The sequence below is a fragment of the Zootoca vivipara genome, chromosome 15, assembly GCF_963506605.1.
Source record: "Zootoca vivipara chromosome 15, rZooViv1.1, whole genome shotgun sequence".
In the NCBI taxonomy this organism is placed as follows: Eukaryota; Metazoa; Chordata; class Lepidosauria; order Squamata; family Lacertidae; genus Zootoca; species Zootoca vivipara.
In genome coordinates this window covers 8,357,087-8,382,807 of record NC_083290.1, presented here as the reverse complement: position 1 = coordinate 8,382,807, position 25,721 = coordinate 8,357,087, and the positions used below count along the sequence as shown (strand labels likewise).

The 25,721-nt window shown below is 44.1% G+C and overlaps 3 protein-coding genes across 5 annotated transcripts in view; 1 reads left to right on the top strand and 2 right to left on the bottom strand.

Annotated features, from left to right (window-relative positions):
• NF1 (neurofibromin 1) overlaps window positions 1-25,721 on the top strand; it is a 175,617-nt gene that overhangs the window by 92,036 nt on the left and 57,860 nt on the right. The window lies entirely within an intron of this gene.
• Window positions 4,410-7,301, bottom strand: OMG (oligodendrocyte myelin glycoprotein). The gene is made up of 2 exons (XM_035139249.2): window positions 7,064-7,301; window positions 4,410-6,197 (listed from the first exon to the last, which is right to left on the bottom strand). Exon 2 carries the CDS (start codon window positions 6,189-6,191, stop codon window positions 4,854-4,856), a length of 1,338 nt encoding a protein of 445 aa, XP_034995140.2. The 5' UTR covers window positions 6,192-6,197; window positions 7,064-7,301; the 3' UTR covers window positions 4,410-4,853.
• On the bottom strand, window positions 11,677-19,468 carry EVI2B (ecotropic viral integration site 2B). Its single transcript, XM_035139250.2, has 2 exons — window positions 19,363-19,468; window positions 11,677-16,253 (listed from the first exon to the last, which is right to left on the bottom strand). The coding sequence occupies exon 2, from the start codon at window positions 16,225-16,227 to the stop codon at window positions 15,379-15,381; it is 849 nt and encodes a 282-aa protein (XP_034995141.2). The 5' UTR covers window positions 16,228-16,253; window positions 19,363-19,468; the 3' UTR covers window positions 11,677-15,378.

Sequence of the window (25,721 nt, the reverse complement as noted above, 5' to 3'; positions counted from 1 at the left end):
CTGTCTAGGTTTGTCATTGCTTTTCTCCCAAGAAGCAGGCGTCTTTTAATTTCGTGACTGCTGTCACCATCTGCAGTGATCAAGGAGCCCAAGAAAGTAAAATCTCTCACTGCCTCCATTTCTTCCCCTTCTATTTGCCAGGAGGTGATGGGACCAGTGGCCATGATCTTGGTTTTTTTGATGTTGAGCTTCAGACCATATTTTGCGCTCTCCTCTTTCACCCTCATTAAAAGGTTCTTTAATTCCTCCTCGCTTTCTGCCATCAAGGTTGTGTCATCTGCATATCTGAGGTTGTTGATATTTCTTCCGGCAATCTTAATTCCGGCTTGGGATTCATCTAGTCCAGCCTTTCGCATGATGAATTCTGCATATAAGTTAAATAAGCAGGGAGACAATATACAACCTTGTCGTACTCCTTTCCCAATTTTGAACCAATCAGTTGTTCCATATCCAGTTCTAACTGTAGCTTCTTGTCCCACATAGAGATTTCTCAGGAGACAGATGAGGTGATCAGGCACTCCCATTTCTTTAAGAACTTGCCATAGTTTGCTGTGGCCGACACAGTCAAAGGCTTTTGCATAGTCAATGAAGCAGAAGTAGACGTTTTTCTGGAACTCTCTAGCTTTCTCCATAATCCAGCGCATGTTTGCTATTTGGTCTCTGGTTCCTCTGCCCTTTCGAAATCCAGCTTGCACTTCTGGGAGTTCTCGGTCCACATACTGCCTAAGCCTGCCTTGTAGAATTTTAAGCATAACCTTGCTAGCGTGTGAAATGAGCGCAATTGTGCGGTAGTTAGAGCATTCTTTGGCACTGCCCTTCTTTGGAATTGGGATGTAGACTGATCTTTTCCAATCCTCTGGCCATTGCTGAGTTTTCCAAACTTGCTGGCATATTGAGTGTAGCACCTTAACAGCATCATCTTTTAAAATTTTAAATAGTTCAGCTGGAATATCATCACTTCCACTGGCCTTGTTATTAGCAATGCTTTCTAAGGCCCATTTGACTTCACTCTCCAAGATGTCTGGCTCAAGGTCAGCAACCACACTACCTGGGGTGTATGAGACCTCCATATCTTTCTGGTATAATTCCTCTGTGTATTCTTGCCACCTCTTCTTGATGTCTTCTATTATTATTATTATCTATTATCTATCTCCTATTATTATTATTATTATTATTATTATTATTATTATTATTATTATTATTATTCCACACTGCCAGCATCCTCACATCCACTTTGGGAGCCCTGTTAGGCTGAGAATGCAGGGCAGAAATGCAAGCAATAATTAAAAGGGATAACGCACATTTGGCTGAGATGGGAGGGCCCCTGGTCAGGCAGGGTTAACTGCTAGCATAGCAGGTTCTGCCTTTTCTGTGTGTCTGGGCATTCCCCCTCCCCCTTGAAACCAGCTATGAGGAAGCTGTCTGAATGCACTGGTTCCTTTGGCCCCAGAGTAGTGTAGGTGAGCAATGGGCCCATTTTTAGCACCTCTGGGATACTGCCACTTCACGTTTTCTTCAGTTATGAGATGAGCATATTAATCCTAGTTCTCGCTTTGTTTTTCAGTTCTGATTTCCTTGAACCACAGTGGGGGGGAAACAACTCTGTGGTTTGGTGGTGTTTTTTTTTTTAATAATAATGTAGAACTGGTCTCGCTTTCTGAATCCTCTGCTTCTGGTAACCATGGAAATGGCTGCTGCAATATGTAACCTGTTGTGGGAGCTGCAAAGCAAGGATCTGGCACGTGTCAGGCTTTCGCTGCCAGTTCTGCCCCTCTCTACCTTAGCCTCTTGCGAAGGAATATTTGCATTCCAAACAGAGTCGTGGTTTTCCGCAGCCTCTCACAAGGACACTGGCCTGGGTTTATTTCCAGAGTTCACTCCTCCAAGCCTAGACAGCCCCTGACTTTTATTACTGAGGTAACTAAAGGCATGAATTTACCGGTCTCTCTTTTGTATTAGTACCCAACCTTTCCTCCCCACAAAACCAACTAGAATATGCTGCTCCTGCTGCCTATTCCTGCTTTTTGTGTGCACCCAATTCCTACAAAGCAGATACTTGGCCCATAGCTCTCATTTCCAGGGAAACCAGGCTTCTGCATGGCTGTCGTCAGTACATCCATTCAGATAATTGGTTTTTTTGATGGAGTTTCCTGATCGCTTCTAGTGAAAGCTCCATGTTGGACAGCACAGAAAGCTGCCTTCTGTCTGGTCTGATTATTTGTCCACCTAGCCCAGCATTTTCTACTCTGACTGGCAGCCACAGCTACGGAGCAGTCTCTTTCCCGCACCCTGCTATGTGATCCCTTTTTAAAGCTAGAGATAGTGGGGATTGAACTTTGGACCTTTTACATGCAAAGCAGGTGTCCTACCTCTGAGCTGCATGGGGATGTTGCTTTCACCCAATCTTTGTGGGTTCTTAGGATGGCATTTTCCTCATTGAACGTTCTGTCATTTCTGAATACAAACTCAAGGTTATTCAGACAAGACTTGAGCCCTGTGCACAAAAGGGCAATTTCTTTGCACGCAGATGCGCAAAGGTTCAATCGCCAATGGCAACTCCGGGCAGTGCTAGGAGACTCTCTCTGTTTGAAACCCTGCAGACCGCCTGCCAGTCAGTGTAGTCCCTTACTGGGCTAGATGGACCAGTGGTCTTGCTCAGTAGAAGGCAGCTTCCTATGTTCAAGCAGCATGTTGTAACTGGGATCATGCTGTCCCACCCTGCTTTATCCAGTTACAACCTGGTCTTCTATCTACAAACACCTCTTTGTAAAAGTGCTGGTCAAACAGATGGGCATAGGAGATCAGCCTCTCTGAAGCCCTGTGGGAGATTAGGGACCAGTGCGCACCAGATAAAAAGATACGGCCACCCAGTGGGCATATTTTTTTGTTCTGAAGAAATGGCCAGATTTTTCACTATGAACTCTAGTGTTGTGATATATTGTGTACCCCCATCTGAATTGTCCCCCAAATATACAAAAGGGCTATCCCTGAATTAAACCAACCTTCCTGTTAGTTTCTAGAGAACTGGATGCTAAGGCTGCATACATGCATTAATGATTAACCATGGTTTGTTTTCCTTAACTTTGGCTGTGCTAGGTTATGACACTTTAAACCATGGCTATGCATTGACTGCAAACCATGGCGTAAAGCAGGCACCCCCAAACTTTGGCCCTCCAGATGTTTTAGCCTACAACTCCCATGATCCCTAGCTAACAGGACCAGTGGTCGGGGAAGATGGGAATTTTAGTCCAAAACATCTGGAGGGCTAAAGATTGGGGACGACTGGTATAAAGTCATGATATGAAAGGGGTTTGCAGAACACTTGTTTGGGTTTAGCCACAGTTGATTGTTTCATCTGCCTTGAGCAATGCATCTTCCTGTCCCCTCTCCTGGTCTTGCCACTGTCTCCCTATATGTACCCTCTGCAGAGGCAAGGCTTAACTCAGCAAATTGAAGTAATGACTTTATTATATGCTTGGGAAGAGAATGTGAATTAAGGCAGCCAGCTGCAGTGAGTGGTAAGCCTAGCCAACAGTGCAATCCTAACCACGTCTCACTCAAAAATAGATCCTGTTGAGTTCAGTGGGGCTTATTACCTGGTTGATGGGGTTAAAAATAATAATAAGAGCTTGCTGCATAAGTCCAAGTGCCTATCTGGTCTAGCATCCTGTTCTCACAGTGGCCAATCAGATGCCTGTGGGAAACCTGCCAGCAGGACCTGAGCACAGGAGCCCTCTCCCCTCTTGTAGTTTCCAGCAGCTGGGATTCAGCAGCATTGCCACCTCCAACTGCAGAGGCAGAGCATAGCCATCATGGCTAGTAGCCATCAATAGCCTTCTCCTCCATTAATTAATCTTTTAAAGCCATCCAAGTTGGTAGCCATTACTGCCTTCTGTGAGACTGAGTTCCAACTATGAGCTGCATGGAAAAGTACTTTCTTTTATCTGTCCTGAATCTCCTAGCTAGCATTCAGCTTCAGTGGGTGGCCCCAATGTCTCGCTTTACGAGAGAGGGAGAAAAACTTCTCTCTCTCCACTTTCTCCATACCATAACCACTTATGTCACTTCTTACTCGCTTTGTCCCTTAAACTAAAAAGTCCCAAAGCTGCAACCTTTTGTCATAGGAGAGTCATTCCACCCCCTTGATAATTGTGGATGCCCTTTGCTGAACATTTTCCAACTCAACAATATCCTTTTTTTTAGGTGAGGCAACCAGAACTAGAGTAAGGATTGCAGCCCAAGTGTTCTAATGCACACACTGTTGTAGATATTAAGATGATTCTGTTATAGCATTACATTAATTTAACTTTTGCACATGCCTCTCTGCATGTATGCACCAGCCATGTGCCTCAAAATAAGAAGCAGTTAAGTTTTAGATGACTTTATTTCCTCCCTTTTGCATGTCACCTTTTATAAAGGACCAGCACTTTTATATTACAAGACTCTCTGGCAAGTCAAGCAAGACAATACATATATAATATAGGTCTTTCATGGTTTTTTTTTCCTTTTCCAGATGTTTAATGACAAAACTATTCATAATCAATACATAAAATACTGACATTTTTCATATTTTTTGTGTGAAGAAAATTAAAAATGTAAATACAAAATAAGCACATTTCATAAAAACGATTATATTTGATAGAATTAGGCTTCCTCTGTTTAATTTCAGTAAGACGTAGTTAAAGTAAGTAGCAGCTTGGTTATCAAGACATAATTTTGTGCAGTCTTCTCGCTTACGGTCATATTTCAGAATCTAAACGGGCATTTCTTCTTGGCATTTGAATCATTGTGGGACATGAGCGTTTCCCCCCCTTTGACCATTTTATTAATATGGGATAAATGAAGCAATTCATTCACTTAAGCACAAATCCATAGCAAGATTGCAGGGCTACTGTGGTAAGCATTACGATGAAGGCCAAACACCCCTTGGGAATATTTGCCTTGGAGGGTGCGCGAGGGTTGATTTTTGTGGTCGTCTCCTCTCTCTTTACGGTAACAGCTGTGCTCTGTGGTCTCTTTGAGTAGTTTGTAGGCACCCCACTGGTGATGCTTAAGGTCATGGGAGTGGTGGATGGTCCTACCAAGCCCATTGTGCTTGAATTCACAGAGGTTGTCTCTTGCATGTAGATGCCATTTGTGGCTGCGGCTGCTTCGTAAGAGCTGAGTTTCTCTGTGCTCAGGTCTTCCGGGTAGAGGACCAGTGGCCTGTCTGTGCTCGTGAAGGCGATGGTTTGGCCAGCGGTGGCGCTCAGGCCAACCTCCTTCATTCTAAACTGTTGGTGCACTTGTCCGGTTTGCTCCGTTGCCACTGGAGACCCAGCTGCGTCTGCCGCCTTCATAGCTTTAACAAGGAGGTGGCTCTCTGCAGCTGTGGGAGCTGCCGAGAATGGCGTGGCAGTCTTCCAAGGGGTGGTGGCCTCATCTGAGCATGGCGACCCTACGACGGTAGCCCTCGTCTCTCCTATCCATTTCTGCAAATAGGAGAGGTCCTGCTTGTTATCCTCACATGACCAGGGGTTGTTGTAAAGCGTGACAAGCTGCAGTTGATCAAGCTGGTCGAAAGCCTCGTCAGGAATATAGGCAAACTTGTTGTTGTGCAGGTAAAGTTCGGAAAGATGAGCCAGCCTCGCCAGTGTGCCGGGGAGTATCTGTGTCAAGAAGTTGTTAGATAGATCCACTATCTCGGTGTTGTAAGGAATATTGGTGGGCACCGTCCACAGTTTGTTGCTACTGAGGTTGAGGGACTTGAGGCTGATCATGGTGTTGTTAATCAGAACGGCCCTTTCCACCATATTCCCAGACACGTCGAGGACTTTAAGGTTCCATTGGTAAGCTGTGTCCAGCTTCTGAAGGACCTTGATGTTGTTGTGTGCAGCATATATTTCCCACAGCGACCTGGGCAGATAAGCCGGGAGGCTCTGGAGCCAGTTGTGGGAAATGTCCAGGGTCCTCAAATTGGCAAACCGAGTGAGCTGGTGGTTGAGGTCAGCAAAGTGGTTATAAGACAGGTTTAAATAGGTAATGTTGTCCTGAAGTCCATGTGGCAGCGTGGTCAGGTTTCCGCTGGAACAGTCCACGTTTCTGTCATTTCCTGAGCACAAACACGCCAAAGGGCAGATACCCTGGACAGCTGGTATGAAGAAGAGAAGCGCCAGGACGCAGGGCGATGCCTTCAAGACCCGGTTCTCCATTGTTGCCTGGAAACAAATACATGCCAACATAGCCAGTTTATTGCACAGACTATGAATACAATTCAGAAGGTGGTGTTTATTTTTTAAAACACTGGTTCCTTGCCATAGGCAGTTGCATTTCAAGAAGAAGACCACGCATACCTACATCCCTGTGGCATAGACCTCGCTGGTGTAAAAAACACAGCTATTTACAAACGATCTCTTCATCCTACTGTCTTGCTGTCTGGCAGAAAGAGGCTCATCTATTTCCATCTCCCTCCTTTTTCTCTCCCCCCCCCCCAATCCGCCTCCAGCTCCCAATGGTAGCATTCTTCCTAAACTGCTAGTCTCTTCCAAATGTTATACAATGTCTGCTTTCTGTTTTCAGCCCTTTGAATTTCATGTTTATCTATGGGGTTTTCTCCCTTCTTTATTTTACAACGGATTATTTTATAAAGCAGGGAGCGGATCACTGGCTACAGAATAGTCTTAAAATCCCTGCAGCTATACATCAGTTCTGTTATCTGCTGTAAATAAGATAATTTGATCAAATAGCATTTTCAATTCAGACATGCATTCGGAACCGTGCAAGCTTAAGCTCGGACTGCTAATTGTGTACCCCCCCTCCTTTGCCATAATATTAATCTAATTTTTCCCAAGCTTGGCAAGGTGTCCATTTTCAAGCCAGGGTTTAATGTTAGGATGAGATTCTATAGCTGTCACTGCAGTAGACAGCTGTTCTAAGAAGCTGCCGAGTTATACTATATAGTAATTTTTTGTCTCTTTCTCTCTGTCTCTCTCTGTCTCTCTCTCTCACACAAACAAACACGTTGTGGCAGCATTTCGCCTTAAAAGCAAATGAGAGGAGGAAAGAGCAAAAGAAGCAAACTTACCTTAGTCCCTGCTGCAGTATCAGTGCATCGTTTCCCTGAAAGACCGAAACGCAAAGGTCGGCTCACTCTCCAGGGTAGCCACAGTTTGTCTGTGGGTTGTGCTTTGCCTCCTCAGCTGCATCGTACTGCCGTTTCCAGGGGCTCTGCAACCACCTGATCAGTGCTCCATCGGAGGACTGCAGAGCTGTCGTTTTGGTGCTGACTCAAATTTATTGCAAGGGGTTGCATACTCAACAAAATGGACAGTCTTTTCTTTTTTTAAAAAAAGAAGCAAAAGCCCAAGTTTCCAAACTTCTCTCGCATGTTCCTTCCCTCCGCCCTCCCCCTGGGATGTGTCTCAGTGCATTAGGATACGACATGCATACTTTAACTGTGCAAATAGTATCCAGTCTCGATTTTTGGTGTTTGTGCTAGTCATAAGCTTGCTTCAGCGTTAGAACTGTTCCCGGCTGCTCCCTGCTCTTACTTTTAACCAGCTTTTGTCTTGCTGGGTTTCTCTGTGTGCCTTAAATGCAGCTCTTGAAATAACTCTGTGCGGAGGAGGGTGGTATTAAATATAATTGGTTTTGTAGCACTTCAGGGAAATCCAAATGTCACCTAGTCCAGCCCCCTGCTTTAGGGTGAGGCATTTTTTCTGTTGACCCATATCTAAGAATGTAAGGAGAGCCCTGCTGGATCAGGCCACCGGCCCATCGAATCCAGCATCCTGTTCTCGCAGTGGCCAAGCAGATGCCTCCGCGGGAAGCCTGCAAATGGGACCTGAGGCACGACACAACTCTCCTTTCCTGTGGTTTCCAGCAACTGGTATTCAGAAGCAGTCTGCCTTCATCAGTGGAGGGAAAATATAGCCATCACAGATAGTAGCCATTGATAGCCTCCATGAATTTGTCTAATCCTCTTTTAAAGCCTTCCAATTAGTTGGCCATCACTGCCTTTGTGTGGCAGATAATTATTTTATTTTGTCTGTCCCGAATCTTCCTATGTTCAGCTTCATTGGGTGACCTGGAGTTACAGTGTTATGAGAGAGAAGGGGTTGGGGGGGGACTTTTCTCTATCCACTTCCTTCATTCCATGCATCATTTTATACATACCTCTAATGTCACCTCTTGCTCACCTTTTCTCTAACCCAAACGCTCCAGATGTTTTAGCCTTTCCTCACAGGTGAGCTTCTTCACCCCCTTGGCCATTTGGGTTGCCCTTTCCTGAACCTTTCCCAACTCTACAGCATTATTTTTGAGGTGAGGCAGCGAAAACTCCGCACGATACTCCAAATGCGGTCGCGCCATAGATTTGTATAATGGCATTATATTGGTGGTTTTATTTTCACTTCCTTTCCTAATGATCTCTAGCATGGAACTTGCCATTTTCACAGCTGCTGCACACTGGGTTGACATCTTCATGTCATCTTCGCCCACCTAACAGATTAACCCCAATTGACCCAAACGGTAACAGAGAGATCCTGTGCCGAAATTGCCTGTCTGATTTAAGCAACTACCGAGTAAAGCACGCTATTCTCAGTGCTGCAATTGGTTTTAATGACTTGCCAGCTGCAATATAATATAGCCACACTGAGAATTAGTGGTGCACGTGACTAATAAAAAGATAACAGCGCGTGCTGAAAAATAAAACTCTGAAACTTTTTTTTCTTACTATGTATTTTTTTATAACCAACTAATTCCGACAGCAGCTTTGAAAAGACCCAGCCCTCCGTATCTCCTTTTCCTTCACCTGTCTTTTCAAAGTCCCCCACATTTTTGTCTATTTTGAGTTGGCTCTATTCCTTACAATGGTTGAATAGTCTTTTCCGCAGTTCTATCCGGAGACTAGATTAGGAATACAGTGGTACCTCTACTTACGAATTTAATGCGTTCTGAACGCATATTCGTAAGTCGGAAAAAATTGTAAGTCGAATCCCATAGGAATGCACTGGGAGAAAAAATTCATAAGTAGAAGCAACCCTATCTAAAAATTTGTAAGTAGAAAAAATCCTATCTAAACCGCATCCAAGATGGCGGACGGAGCTCCATTCGTAAGTAGAAACATTCGTAAGTAGAGTTATTCGTAAGTAGAGGTACCACTGTATAAGAAGAGTTCCGGTGGGTCAGACCTTTTGTGGCCATTTCATCTGCCATCTTTTTCCCCGCAGCAGCTTCCAGGAATCCCACACACAGGAAATAAAACAACAGCCCCCCCCCCCCCCATTGGGTTTCACATTCATACTAAAGGCAACTGATAGTGAGAGGGAGTCTGCCTCTGATCATGGAGGTTATAATGAGAATTTGACTTCTTCAGTGCTGCTTCCTTGTTCAGCTGCCTGTCTAAGTTCAGGGTGCTGGTTTTGGTCTACAAAGCCTTATATAGCTTGGGACTGGAAAACTTGAAAAGATAGTCCCACCCCCTATATTCCTAATCGATCACTGTGTTCTGCAGCTGAGGGTCCCGTGCAGATACCATCTTATCAGAAAGTCCATTCTTCACAATGTATGTGTCAGGCCTTTAGTGCTATGGCACCTACCCATTGGAATTCCCTCCCCTTGAATATTAGATGGAGGACATCACTGTTGCCTGTTTGACACTTGCTGAAGACCTTCCTCTTTCAACAAACCTTTTAAGTTGAGATCTTTTCCAGATTGCATGTGTATTGGAATTGTGTTTGGATGTTTTGATTGCTTTATCATTTGTGCATTTGCTGCCCTGGGCTCTTTGGGTAGGAAAGGTGGCATATAAAATTTTAATAATAAATAAGAACAACAACAACAACAACCATTTCAATGCTAGAGCACTTGGCCAACAGCCTTTTTTGTTTGTGCTCTGTCTTGCAAACTGGGTGACTTGTTTCCCCAACTCCCCTAACAACCTGCTGCTAATTACTTTTACTGTTTCAACTTTAGGACTTTTCCTTGCTCCTTATGTAAGCCTGTTAGGACTAGGACTCTGTCACCTGCAATCCAGTATAGCGGGTAGTTAGGAAGCTGCATTATACGCAGTCCAATCCATCTAGCTCAGTGTTTTGTTTATACTGACTGACAGCGTCAAAGTGCCTCCAGAGCTGAGGGTTGCCTGGTTAGAGCCCCAGCTTCCTGTTTGGATATTGTTTTTTAAGACAGGCATTTTGAGTTCAGGAACAATATTTTTGTAGGCTGGTAGTGGTTAGTGTTTTTTATTGAATTTGTTGGTAGATGTTGTGGGTTTTTATTTTCGTAAAAAGCCTTGTTTTGCCATTTTATGCCAAGAAGGGGATGGCGGGGTACATCAGTGGGCTTTCCTTCTGAGCAAATGTGATCAAGAACAGCAACTAAGCCTCATTCTCCACCCAAAGGCATCATCACTCACCCCAGAGATGCTGGGCTTTACTATTCCTCAGCCCTGCAGTGTATGTGCACAGAGGGTTTCCAGTCTGCTCTTGCCCTTTTGCTGACAGACGTGTCAGACAAAGTGGGGGCTCTGCAAGGTGCACAGACTGCTCCAGGGAGAACAGGGCTTCCACACTGCTGCTTCCTTTACCAGCACTAAGGACACATTTTGCATGCAAAGGTTATCCGTTTCAATCCCCAGCATCTCCAGGTAGGGCTGGGGGGGAAACCCTGGAGAGCCGCTAAGTCCATGCCAACTGTACCAAGCTAGATGGACCAACTTTCTGACTTTGTGTAAAGCAGCTTCTTTTTCTTAACCGGGGGCCTGCAGGCTGTTTCTGATCCATAAGATATGTAATCCTACTTTTGACTGAAAGATCCTATGTGACTCACCTGCAACAAAATGCTGCAGTGTGGAGTGCCCCTGTTAGCTGATTTCATTCCATGCCCCCTTCCAACTGGTTTCCCATTTCTCTCCCCTCATATCAGCCAGCGTTCCATGGTTGCCAAGCATGTTCAAGCTTTCATTGGACTGTTTGGGGAGTTACCCTTCAGCAAGGTTTCTTGTTCTTCTGCAAACCTTGGAATTCACTCAAGGCTGCTGTTAGCTCCCCTCTCTTGTGTGTGGGTGATGCCATCTTGGCTGCATAAGTCGTGCCACTCATGCCTAAACATCAGAAATAAAAGGAAGGATACTGCCTTCTGTTACTGCCAAGGAATGCCTTCTTCAATCAATCATGCTACCCAGAGGTAACTAAGGACAGACTCAGGATTGCGACTGGAGGCTGATTAGCTATTTTATTGAGACTCTATACGCCAGAATAGATTTCAGCAAGGTCTCGCACTGCAGAGCCAACAGCAGCCAAGAAGAGTAAAATGAGTAGTACCTTTAACACTGCATGGGTAAAATGATATACACTGGAATATGCCAACTGCACGTGGGGTGGGGGTGGGGGGAGATTTCGCTAGCCGAACCAGGTAGAATGATGTCCTTTAAAAAGGACACAAACTCCCACCCTTTAAAATAAGACCACTGCTGAAAGTTGGGTGTTTAAGAGCTTGTAAAGCCAAATACGCTCACGTGCATTAAGTATGAACATGAAAAAGTAGCTAAAAAGGTATTAACATCAGATTCCAAAAAAAATACCAACTGCCTTAATAGGGAACATTGTGGATATTTTCAGTGACACCAGCTGAGATGATGCTTCATTTGTGCAAATATGAAATGTTATATTTTCTGAAGTATAAGTGGTTCACAGGTGAGCAGATGTCCTTAGCAGGATGCTTGGTTTTATTTCATATTTTTATTGCACTGGCAGCCTGGTAGGCATGGTGCAATATATGTTTAAAAAAAGATGGAGAGAAGGGCTGCACTCATGGATAAACCTATGGGAAATTTGCCATGGATTTCAAGTGGGAGGTACTGCAGCACATCCAAGGTGATCTCAATTCACTGTGCCAGGTTTGATTGGTGTGTGGGAACATGCTCACTTTCCCATTATACTTCAGCTTGCCAATTCATGCACCAAAATCAATCAGTCAATCGTTTTATTTGTATGCCACCTTTCCAAAGTTAAAACCACGCTAATGGTGACTCACAGCTTATAAAAACAATTACAGGACTACACACACAGCAATAATAAACAAAACATCAAAGAGGTGCACAACCAAATCAAACAATTTCCACATAAGTTGTAAGATCCAAAATAAACAGCAACAACCCTCTCCCCCAACAAAACTCCCTAAACCATACTCTGGCCCAAGATTCTGTCCAGCAGCCTCAGCTTTTGTAGCTGGAGTCAGTCAGGGCCAGGTGGGAAAAGACCTGCACGGCACAGGGAGCAGGTCTTCCAGGAGTCACAGCCAAGATGGTCAGATAATTTATCTGTAAGCGTCAATCCATGTATCCAGAAGTGGTTGCTTTCATGATGTTACAAATTTGGGCATGACTGACCGGTGGCTGCCACCCATACATCCTAACCCAATAGTCTTCAACTTTTCAGACCCAGGATCCACGCTTTGCCCCCAGCTTGCAAAATGGGTGGGACCCGTCTATTTTCTTGATACTGTAACGTCTATTACAACTGATGTGTGGTGCAGCATCAGCATACTGAAAATTTTCCTGTCCTTCAAAACAGCAGCCAATGGAATGGGTGTAAGGAAACCTGGAGTCTAATGATGTTAGGACACACATTTTGTAACTACCTATTAACCCCAGGAAAAAGGGACGCGGGTGGCGCTGTGTGTTAAACCACTAAGTCTAGGTTGGCGGTTCGAATCCCCGCGACGGGATGAGCTCCTGTTGCTCGGTCCCAGGTCCTGCCAACCTAGCAGTTCAAAAGCACGTCAGAGTGCAAGTAGATTAATAGGTACCGCTACAGCAGGAAGGTAAACGGCGTTTCCGTGTGCTGCTCTGGTTTGCCAGAAGCAGCTTTGTCATGCTGGCCACATGACCTGGAAGCTGTACGCCGGCTCCCTCGGCCAATAACGCGAGATGAGCACCGCAACCTCAGAGACGGTCATGACTGGACCTAATGGTCAGGGTTCCCTTTACCTTATTACCCCAGGAGAGAAGGAGGTGGAACTAGGCTGCTTTCCCCTCATGGCAGACATGCATCTGCAATAATGCCCAGTTCTGGCCTGAGTTGGTATAGTGAAATGAATAGTGTAACCCTTGGCAATATAGCTTTGTGTGGATATGGAGGAGTTAAGGTCTCAAAGCCTAATTATCTCATAGGTTGCGGGAACAAAACCTGTACATTTTCATGAGCCCTTTAGAATGGAGGCAGAAAAAAAAATCTAAATATAGAATGGACTATTTCATTACTTGTAACTTCATAACAAGGCTCTGGTAGACCGTCACATCCGCTTATGCTAATGATCAGTAAATCTTGGTGATCTCACCACTTAACCAATGTATAAAAAAGAAACAAAAGACCAGGAAGCTGAAGTTGCAGTAACTTTTTTTTAAGTGTTGAAGAGCACAAAGTTTAGCATTAGAATCAAGAGTTGATTTCCCCAAGGTCCACCCAATCAGCTCCGGCCAGATTCCAGAGCGAGTGTTCTTGCTTGCAGCAGAGCTTTTAATTCTCATGGATGCACTTTGCAGTAGAACTTTGAACAAGGAAACGAAAGCATCGTCTAGGGATCTCTTCTGCATACATAAGATCCTCTTGATCAAAACTGGCAGCAGTTTACTCCACTGGCTCAAATGTACAAGTGAAAGAAATCCGAGTCACATCTGTGTTGTAGAATTATTGGAGAGGTTCTTGCTTCCAGGGGAGGTGAAAGTGGTTGGATATTACGGAATTTGGCCCCTGGGAAAACCGGTCATGGGGCTGAGGGTGGCTGAATAGAGGTGAGTTGTTAATAATAATAATAATAATAATAATAATAATAATAATAATAATCTTTTATTTGTACCCCGCCCATCTGGCTGAGTCTCCCCAGCCACTCTGGGCGGCTTCCAATCGAATATCAAAACAATACAGCAATAGCACAATTACAAAAGTCACAAACAATACATAAACCACATCAAAAAATACACAACCGAATAGAAAACAATTTCAACATGAATCAAAATCTAAAACTAAGAATACATCCTTAATACAGTTTAAAATAACATAGGTAAAAAAATAGCAGGAATTTAAACGAAAACAAACAAAAAGGAGCCCTCTCTGCCCAGCAGCGGCGGCGGCAACAGTCCTTTATAAAGCCCACCACCTGGGCCAGGTGATGAGTGGCAGGACTGGGGCCTTCAGGCGCTGAGCAGGGGAGTCCTCACCATCCTGCTTCCCCTTGTTCTATGATTTATATCCCCAGGACACATTTCTCCTCTGCTAAAAACACAGCGGAATTCACCACCACCTCCCTGCATTTGGAGCAGATGCTACCACTGAGTTATGTTCCTTTCCCCAAAGTTCCCATCCCATAATCCGCTGGGGCTTACTGTACCTGCTGTACCTTCTGGAGCTCAGTGGAACTGCTGCCTCACCTGCATCAAATTGGTTGGCACTAAAGATGTGCTCAACTGGTTCATGTGTTTCATTTTGTATAGCCATGTTGTGGTTAGTTCTATATAGTACTGCAGTGACGTGGGAGCAAAAGTGCTTCTGTTGCATATGTCTGAACTCGCAGTCATGAGTTATGATAAAATTTGCTTTGGGCTGATAACAATAGCAAACAAAAATTGGGGTGGGTGGGATGGTGGCTTGCCTTTAGATTTAAAAAGGCAAAATTTGTAGACAGGGAAAAATGCTATTATTTAACAAGTTATAAAAGAGCCTGTTGGAAAGGAGGCTTAATACTCAGTGTTGCCCAGGAACCAGGGCAAGACGCAGATGTTGTTGATCGGCTTGGAAACCAACCATAGTGCTGTAAAATTCAACATAAATGCAAGTGGTTCCCAGGAAGTCCAGCAAGGTCACATTTTCAGTGTCAAAAAACGGCTTCTTAAAAGAGAAGGCATTGCTTAAAAGGAAGCTGCAAGGGAAGTGCCAGAAGGTTCAAATCTCTTCCGGACACTTGGAGATTATGTAAGAGACCAATGTAGTAGAACCACAGATAAAAAGGATGCCATGGGTTCATAAAGGGTACAAACAAATGGAAAGGTATTCTGATGCGATCAACTGTGGCCCAAATGAGGGGGAATAAAAAGGAGCAGAAACTCATGGTGAAAATGTTTTATCATTGCATCCCATTTGCAAATGTTGTGTGCCTCTGAAGGCAGTTGTTTCCTTCATGCACAGCTTGTTATCTTTCTGGAAGCTTCTGGTTGATTACAGTGGGGAACATTGATACCCTAGAAGCAGTCGGACCATTGCTCTTGTGTTCTCATGTGAAAAAGGCAATGGGGCTACCTTTTGCTCACAAAAAAAAACTAGAGGCTAACAGCATTTGATAGGTTTTCAGCCTTTTTCTTTGATTGGTTTCTTTCCTAAACATTTTCCTCCTTTAAATCAGTTAGATGAATAAGTCTTCTGGAGGAGGTGGTAGTAGCAGTTCTTCGCCTGGAATTTGATGGGAGAGAACCAGGGATCCAGAACACTGGATCTCTGCATTTGGTTCAAGTGAGAGGGACTCTGTCTGCTTTGGACAGAGATCTTCATTCGCTCCATCAAGCCAGTTTGGAGGTGGAGGCAGATCAAGTGGCTCTGGGCTATCAGACTGGAGTGGAACATCAATCAAGCTGCTTGGTTCTTCAGAAATGGCAGTTTGCATGCTTGCAGAAGAAGCTGTTGCTGTGGAGCTTGACTGTGTGCCACTCTCTTCAGCACCACATATAGGGAGAACATCCGGGCCTTGGCTTGATTCAGACAACTGTCCCTCCGCATTTTCCAATAGCTGCGTATCCTTGTTGAATTTCCAAGGCAAGAAGGAGAGAACTGAAGTCCGCCTCATGTCTTGAATAGGTTCTTTATCTGCAGTCGCATCAGGTACTTCTCCATCCGCAAATGGGGAACGGCCTGCCCAGTTCGGGACAGGTGTAGCGGACCTTCTCCATCGCCTCCATAGGAAGATGCCAACAATAATTATGATCATGACAGTCAGGATGACCCCAACTACTACCGCTGCTATGAAGTGTCCACCATCATGAGGTTTGGGATCTTCTGCTGCAGGAACCTGGGGCTGTGTGGTGGATGTTTTCTGGTTGAATTTCACAGGATCTCCAGGTTTGCTTGTTTCATATGAATGTATGGGGTTTTTTCCACCAGTGCCAACTAGTGCAGTGGTAGTGATTGGAAGCGTAGTTGATAGGTTCCACCACAGCTGCCCGTAGAAGAAAACAAGCACAATGGCTCTGGAATCCATAGTTGTGTTAGTGCTGATAAACGCTTCTGTGGCACAAAGGGAATAAAAGGCAGTAAATTATCAGAACCTAGAGCAGGCACCCCCAAACTCGGCCCTCCAGATGTTTTGGGACAACAGCTCCCATCATCCCTAGCTAACAGGACCAGTGGTCAGGTATGATGCGAATTGTAGTCCCAAAACATATGGAGGGCCAAGTTTGGAGATGCCTGACCTAGAGGGTTGTAGCCAACTCTGTTGTACTCAAAATAGACCCATTGGAGTTAATGAACCCAAGGAAGTCATATCCATTGTTTTCAGTGGGTCTGCTCTGAGTAGCATTGGATACAACCGAGTATCTTTGGTTTTTAAAATAAGTAATTGATGCTTTTGAATTATGGTGCTGGAGGAGACTCTTGAGAGTCCCATGGACTGCAAGAAGATCAAACCTATCCATTCTTAAGGAAATCAGCCCTGAGTGCTCACTGGAAGGAGAGATCCTGAAGCTGAGGCTCCACTACTTTGGCCACATCATGAGAAGAGAACACTCCCTGGAAAAGACCCTGATGTTGGGAAAGATGGAGGGCACTAGGAGAAGGGGACGACAGGACGAGATGGTTGGACAGTGTTCTTGAAGCGACCAACATGAGTCTGACCAAACTGCGGGACGCAGTGGGAAACAGGAGTGCCAGGCATGCTCTGGTCCATGGGGTCACGAAGAGTTGGACACGACTAAACGACTAAACAACAAAAACAAAAACAACTGTTGTTTGTAATGCAAGTGTACTGACTTGTGCTATGATGGCCAGGATTCAACTCTATCCTAGAGAAACAAAAGTTAAAACTTTCACATGGGCTTGATTTCCCTTACTGGGAAGTGCGAGAGTGTGAGAATTAAGTGGCCTCAGAGTTAGGTACATTTGAGGAATCTGATCTTTGTACATTTTAATGTGACTAGCATGTAGAGTAAAACATTCAGATTAAAAATGCATATTTTGGTGGGAAATACTTTAGAAACACATATTTTGTGAGAAAACATGTTCAAAAGTACTTACTTAAATGCAAAATTTTGGGTAGATTTTTTTTCTATTGCAGGTTAATGCAGAAATTACTTACTTACTTACTTACTTACTTATACCTAGCCCTTTTCCCTGATGGGACTCAAGGTGGCTTACATATAAAAATGAGAACCACTAAAAACATAGAAAGAAATGGAAGAGAATGAACATCCAAAATAGATTCAGACCAGAAATACGTGGTTCTGTTCATTCCTAATGACGGAATAGCACTTCCCATTCCTGTATGTACGGTATTTGTATCCCTGTTTGGAGTGTGAGTTAACTCAAGAAGTGTGCATGCACATGAAAGCTCATACCAATGACATACTTAGTTGGTCTCTAAGGTGCTACTGTGAAGGATTTTTAAAATTGTGTTTCACTGGAAAGAGGCAGGCCTAGAGCAGTAACTCATATGGAAACAGAGTAGGTAGCCTGAATCTTTAAATGGGGGATGATTAATCCATTCACAGCCAATGCAAAGAGATGAAAGAATTCCCCTTTCCCTAACTGAGCCTGACTGAAAGGAGACTAGCCCAGAGCAAAAACTACAAAGTTTTGTGGCACTTGGTTTAATGAAGGGACATGCAGGAAGGGCTCCAGGTTTGAGGGGGCCCAGGGCAAAATGCCCTCTGACTATGGGTGACTGGGTCGGGCTACCATTTAAATTTCCCACAGTGCTCCTGGAGTGAAGCTGCATTGTGAGAAATTAAAATGACAGTGGGACGCAGCTGCTGAGAATGCTCAGAGCACCAGGTCAGAATTCTTTTTAAGGTCAGGGGGTACAAGGTAGGCATCAGCAGGGGGTCCTGCTGGGGTGCTGAGGAACCCTATGAGTGGAAACTCTGGCCTTGGGGCAGGCCTTCTGAAGGCAATCTTAATAGCAGCTGTCCTCAGTATGTAAAATGTTTTCAAGGTCTGTGCATCCCTTTTAAAGGAGTAACATTTTAAAAATGCAAAGCTGAAGGGATGGAACTAGAAATCTTAACAATACAGGGGGTTTTCTTTCTTTTTCCAGATTGGATTCTGCAAATGTAAACCCCGCCCCCCCTCCTTTGGGGGATCTCAAGAATGAGCGGTAGCATAGAATCTTTAAAGTGGAACACTAACTATTTTGCAGTTCAAATTATCTAAAGATGTCAATAGCTTACCTTAGCAGCTCTGAACTACACATTCTATTGTGAAATCCTATACAAACATGTGAGTAAGCCTCATTGAACTAAGTAGGGCTTACTTCAAAGTAGACAGTGTTGCGCCATAAACCTTTTTACTTTTTTATGCTATCATGAATTACTCCTGTGATGAAGGTCACTGCACTTATCTTGCTTTCCTTGCAGCTCAAATTCAATTGTTGCAGCCAATTGCCCTTTAACTCCAATATACACATATATACACAGAGATACAAATAGATACTCATTTTTCCCCACCTATGTGTTTACTTACATTCCAACTGAGAATTACACTTCATGCATTGGATGAAGTGGACCCTTTTCCACAGAAGTCTGTGCCTGTATAAATTGGTTGGTATTTAAGATGCCCCAAAACTATGTGAATTTTTTGTTGTGATTTTTGTGATGCAAAAATTACATCCAGAGATTTTACTAAAGATAAAAGGGGAAGAAAGAATTCATGCATTTGTTGTTATAATCCCAGCAGTAAGTAAAAATAAAAAATAAAATGCAGGGAGTTTTTTTCAGAACATATAAGGCTTCCCTCAGATAATATAAACTTGAGGCACTACCACCTTAATGTTCCAATTTGCTCTTTATATTTGCTAATTTAAAAGAGAGGTCTGTTCTCACCCCACCCCCAAGTTGAGCTGGTACCCAGATCTGATTGGCGTTCCAGTGGCAATCACTCTTTGGGGGAAAGTCCAGGTCCCATTGGTGTTGTTTTTTTTACATAATGTATATATCTCTTTTTGAGGAAAAAAACCTCACTTTAATATAACATTAGCCTTGCGTGTGATAGGGAATGCATGCAAAGCTTTTTTTTTAAAGAACATTCCAAAAAGTAAAGCACACAGTTCTAAGACACTCTATACCAGTTTTACTGTTCTAGAGGTGTTTTTTAATCCAAAGAAGTATAATTAAGTGTGTCTTACCTGTTCGATATCGTTTCTTGTTCTAACCAGGTTCTCGTTTTTAAGTTCACATTTTAATGGTTCAAGAGCAGAGAAAGGGAAGCACAACACAACAAAGTGTTTCTAAATGGCTGGTGGTTTACACGTTTCAAAAGGATCCTATTTTCACTTAAAGAGGAAGTTTATCAACACTTGTTGCAGGAAGCCCCAAGAACTGAGAAGTGATTAAGAGTGTGGACATTTTTCTCTGCGAAGGCTGTACTCTGGGCAGCTTTCTCTGTGGAAGTACTTTCCAGCGTCTAACCAAATTTTAATGGTAGCAGATGGAAATTAGAGAGTTTTGTGCCTAAGAAGAGAAAACACAGCCAATCAAATGTTGTTGTTGTTGTTGTTAAATTACGGTATGTGACATTTCTGTTGACACAAATATAGGTGCTTCTGTTGCTTTGTCTTGGAAGGCCAAGGAAATAATTGCTCAGAGGGTGCTTACATACATTCAAAGCACATTCGCCCTTCCCTGCAAAAAGAATACTGGGAACTGTAGAATACTCAACAGCTACAATTTTCAGCACCCTTAATAAACTAGAGTTCTCAGGATTCTTTGAGGAACTCGTGTATTTTAAATATATGGTCACTTGCTGGTCCAGCATAGATGTAACACATCTATTTCTTTTAAACATGGTTAAAAAATTAGGAGCAGACTATAAGAGTGTGTTCTTCCTCCCCAAACCCTTCCATCCTCCATGTGACTCTTTGCCCCAGTGATACAAAGCATTGATTTAACCCTGGTTTATGATAGTCATGTTCCTACTGAACCAGGGCCTTCACCCTTATTTCAAAATCAAGATGCAAACCTAGTGTGATGTAGTTGTGGGTGTTTCTGAGCTGGTCAATGCATGTTCAGATTGCCAGTCTCCGCATCTTGTGGCCCTCCGGAGCCCAGTACAATACATAGCTCAGTTTGCTAAGCCTGTGCAGGGCTTGCTTTTTCTTCCCCATTCTCAGCTGCTAAATGGCATTAAGAAGCAAGCTGAAGGTCCACACCGAGCATGTGCCCGGATGCGTTTCCATATGAGCAAGTTCCGTAGTGAATGTTGGCATCTGAGGCAACTGTGAACAGGAAGCGCTGTGTTCCTTTGTGGTTGCAAGTGGGTGTTGTGTAGCTTGGAGTTCTTCCTCCTCCTCCTCTTTGCTTAGCTAAGCTGCTGTTTTTGCTTCCAAGGGGAATTTTCTTCTCTGGTTGCTTGGCTCCTTGTTGAAGGAGCGGTTGCCAGGCTTCTTGGTGTTTTCAAAAATGGCTAGGCTTCTGTTTGGATGTTCTCACTAGGTTTTTAGTTTTTAGTAGCTAGGTACATGGAGGAGAAGTCTTCTTTTCTCCCCACCCTTACTCTCAGCTTGAGTAGCCCTGCACGAGGAAGTTGCTGAGGTTCAAAATGACTAAGTATGGAATGCAAATTTCTCCAGCCCATAATGCTTCATTGCACCTGTGCATTCTTGCACTTTGGACTACAGAACTAAGCATGTTCTTGTGGTTCTTGACATGGAAGGTGGCATTTCATATTTGTCAAGGCTCTGTAGTCCTGTTGTCTATATTGACAACTATTAGTATATGTGTTTGTGTGTATACATGCACATGCATGTGCATGGGGGGCGGGGATCGTTCCAGAAGCACCCGTAAAGCTGCCTATTGTAGATAAGGTCGCTGATCATAAAACTCTCTGAGTTGGATCTGGTCATGCTTTGGTTAAGTAAATATCAGTAGGTTAGTGTTCTCGAAGCTACAAACATGAGTTTGACCAAACTGCGGGAGGCAGTGGAAGACAGGAGTGCCTGGCGTGCTATGGTCCATGGGGTCACGAAGAGTCGGACATGACTAAACGACTAAACAACAGTAGGTTAGTAGGGATGCGGGTGGCGCTGGGTCTAGACCACTGAGCCACTTGGGCTTGCCGATCGGAAGGTCGGCGGTTTGAGTCCCCGTGACGGGGTGAGCTCCCATTGTTCGGTCCCAGATCCTGCCAGCCTAGCAGTTCGAAAGCACACCAAAAGTGCAAGTAGATAAATAGGTTCCAGGATGAGCGCTGCAACCACAGAGTCGTTCGTGACTGGGCTTAACTGTCAGGGGTCTCTACCTTTTTATATCAGTAGGTTCCAGAGGTCAGCTGATGGACACAGTGAATCATCTTGTTTAAAGTGCTGGGTCAATGAGTCTCTTCTCTTTGTAGACGGTCTTATTTTCTTTAGGCAGGCTGGACTTCATTTACTTTACTTTACTTTAATTATTTAAATTCTGCCCGTGTGGCTGGGTTGTCCCAGCCACTCTTGCTACAAGCATCTTAGCTCAGCTTGGGTCCCACCTACCTTCTTAACTTCCTCCTTTTCTCCTCACCTGGGTTTTGGGATGTGCATTGGGTTGTGAATGGTGTTGTGTTTGTTCTCCCTCCCCACAATATTAACCCCAGCTTTGCCCCCCAGCTTCCCTCAGCTTTTACTTCTTAGCAGTCCCTGGATAGGAGCTGGCATTAATGGTCAAGATCCTTGCTCACTTTCTACCCTTCCCATGTAAGAAGTTGACTTATACTGAATCTGGCCATTGGTCCATTTAACCGAGTATTATATGGTAGTGGTTCTCAATGGTTCTGGGTAGGGGTCTTTCCCAGCCTTACTTGGAGATGCTAGAATTCAGTCTTGGGCCTTCTGCATGCAAATGGTGTGCTTTACTGCTGAGCTGCAGCCAATTCTCTTAGCTTGTGTTAGGTTTGGGGTAGGTGGGCTTGATAAATATACATTTATATTTCCTGTATATCAACCGTATGACGTAGACTAGAGCTTCAAGCCCATGTCCACTAGCAACTTCGGAGGTTTGATGCTAACAGATGGTCCCCAAACCAAAATCATATCTTGGGTGGGGAGAGGAAGAGATCACATCATCTGCTCATTGGGGAATAGGCTGAGTCGCTTGGCAGTGTGATCATTTTTAAATCCCATTGAGTGCTTTTTTTCCTGGGGGTGGATGGGTGGAGGGAGAGACATGCCTAACATGGAACCACCTGCCATAAGTCTTGACTAAAAATGACTTGGCTCAACTGCATGTGTGGAAAGTCTCATGCTGTGCCAAGCACATTCAGGAGATGGATTAATCACTAGGCTAAGTATGCAGCAGGAGAAAGTCCCAGACAGATTACGAGGTTTTTCTATGGTGTCATTATCCATATGTCTTCCCCTGCCCAGCATAGAAACTCACACACCCACACACCCCAATCCTTAAGTTAAATTCCTCTTTTTTGAAAATTTCACGTAACACAGAGATGGGGCAGGACTTTGCATTTTACCTCCCCACCCCCCAGCTTAGCTTTTGATCTTAAGGGCCTCCTCCTCTTGCCTCAAGCAGTGTTCATCATGTGTGATGAAGGGGGACGTCATTGCTCTACTGTTCACATTAAGGGCTGAGGGGGTTAAAAGGACACAGCCTCCAAATCTGCTTGTGTGGGAGTGAGTCACCAAACAGAGCCAGTTATTGCTGAACCTCCCATGCTTTCTCCTTCCAAAATATAGCTTTCGGCTAGGGAATAGCAGCTGCATACTTCTTATTATAGGAAACAAGTGACCAAGCTGCAGGAAAATCTTCAAAGTTGAGAGCGTGGTCAGCTGGAAGGACTACTTCATAGACTGCACACAATATTTTAGGGGTGGGACAGGAAGAAGCAGATGGGAGTGAGGCAGTGTCAGTGTATGTTTGGGCGGGTCTCCTCTAGTGCACGAATGCTGGCAGGGCAGAATGCATGCTGCATGCGTGACCTGTCTCCAAATATTGTTCTAAATAAAGTTCCCCTCTGCCTTTTGACTCAGATTTATCCTTGATTTTATCTCGGTGTGTTGACTGCTCTGCTGCTTTCTGTTCTGTATCGACCAGTTGGTTTTATTCCTTGCTGGTGGTTTCTTTTCCTTTTCCTTTTAAGCCATTCTGGGAGTCGCTTGTTGGATTGAAAAGTTTCTCTGAAATACTAGCAGCTGGGCTCATCCAGTGAAACTGAATGTTGGAAGATTTTTGCGCAGACCCCCCAAAAAAGTACTTCTTCACACATTGCAGGGCGAAACGGTGGAATTTGCTACCACAGGATATGGTGATGGCAAAGGTTTCTCAGGTTCCTTTCTGGCCTTGTATGTTGTTCAAGCCGGATGTCTTGAAAAATATGGGTTTTCTATGGTATGTAATAGGAACGCGGGTGGCACTGTGGTCTAAACCACTTGCCGATTGGAAGGTCGGTTGTTCGAATCCCTGCAACGGAGTGAGCTCCCGTTGTTCGGTCCCAGCTCCTGCCCACCTAGCAGTTCAAAAGCATGTCAAAGTGCAAGTAGATAAATAGGTACCACTCCGGCGGGAAGGTAAACGGCATTTCCGTGCACTGCTCTGGTTCGCCAGAAGCGACTTAGTCATGCTAGCCACATGACCTGGAAGCTGTACGCCGGTTCCCTCGGCCTATGGAGCGAGATGAGCACGCAACCCCAGAGTCGTCCACGATTGGACCTAACGGTCAGGCGTACCTTTACCTTTATGGTATGTATTGTCTATATGTATGGCAGTGTGGTTCACAGAGTAATGGGCCTGATTCATACAGTATCCCTAAGCAGGCAGCATTTGTGTAGGAACAATACATACTCTTGACTCCACTCCAAATGGATTATCCACTGAGAAATTACTAAATTGGAATGACAAGAAGCGCTGGAGAACTAGGTTTCTATCCTGCTCTGGTAATGTATGAATTGAAGCAAAGGCACCTGATAAACAGGACAATATTGTATTGCTCAGTAAAGGGATTAAGTGTCCATTGATGTGCCATGTCGAATATACTGTATACCAGGGATGGGAACCTGTTTCCCATTCAGATGTGCAGCGTGGTGCACTGTACACTAAAGAACACCCCCCCACACACACACACACAAAATAACCCCAACTCAAATAGCTGATGGGAGGAGGAATTTTACAGCCTCTACAGAGCCACAGGTTAGCCATCCCTGGTTTTTTCCTGCCTTTCCTCAAAGGAGCTCATGGTACGTAAATTGTTCTCTTCCTTCAATCTATATTAAGTAACCTATCTGCAAAATGGGAAGACTTGTCAACCTCACACAGCACGGAAAAGTCTATGAAGTTATTTTGCAAATGACGGATAAGGGAGGAGGTTTTTTGTGTGCCTAACATAAACAATGTTAAGCTGCTAGATGGACCATTAATGCATCATCATCTTCTATCCAAAACTGGGTGTGTTCTTAGATACTTAATTTTGTGCCAAGGAAGCTGAACTCTACAACCTAAACAAATTATGCCATGTTACGTAATTTTGCTAGTCATTGAGAGGTTCAAGGTACTGAATTCCTGATCCTCTCTGCTGGAAATACTGGCCACTCTTTTCCTGTTCTGCTGCTTGCTTTCAGCAGGTGTTGTTCCCAATTCTATGTTGCCACATAAGGGGATTAAACATAAGACGAACCCTGCTGGATCAGGCCAGCGGCCCATCTAGTCTAGCTTCCTGTTCTCACAGCAGCCAACCAGATGCCTATGGAAAATTCTCGAGCAGAACCTGAGCACCAGAATGCTCGCCCCCTCCTGCAGTTTCCAGCAACTGGTATTCAGAATACAGTGGTGCCTCGCTAGACGAATTTAATTCGTTCCACGGGTCTATTCTTATAATGAAAAATTTGTCTAGCGAATCCCATAGGAATGCATTGGATTTTTTTAATAATAATAAAAAATGCCCATAGGAACGCATTAATTGAATTTCAATGCATACCTATGGGAAACCACAATTCACTAGACAAATTTTTCTTAAAATGAATTCATCTAGCGAGGCAACCTCCGCTAGAAAAATCCTTTCTTAAAGTGAAAATTTCGTCCTACAGGGCGTTTGTTAAGCGAGGCACCACTGTAATAACCGTCTCCATCAATACCTTCTCATGCCCCAAGATGCAGAGATCACCTAATGGCACTCCATCAGCCATATGCTTCAATCTGCATATGCAATTGGGATTCCGAAACCCTGGTCAATCTACTGCAGATCACCCAGTGATTCACCATGCATCCCATCTTAACCTTCTGCCAATATCAGCTTTTAAGGAAAGGATTTCCCTTAATAATAAGTAAAAGATAAACAAAAGCAGGAAATTCCTTATCCAGTCTCACCATTCCTTATCCAGTCTCACTGATGCCCTCTAATTCAAGCCAGAACAAAGTTTGGAAGGATCTGTTCTAAGGCTCATCAGTCTTGGGGATGATGGCTTTTGAAATTAAGTTCATATACTCGGCTCCCCCAAGTTCCAGATTCACATATAATTACTGGTGACTTTGGGATTATGTGTAGTGAATTTATTGCTCAGCTGTTATA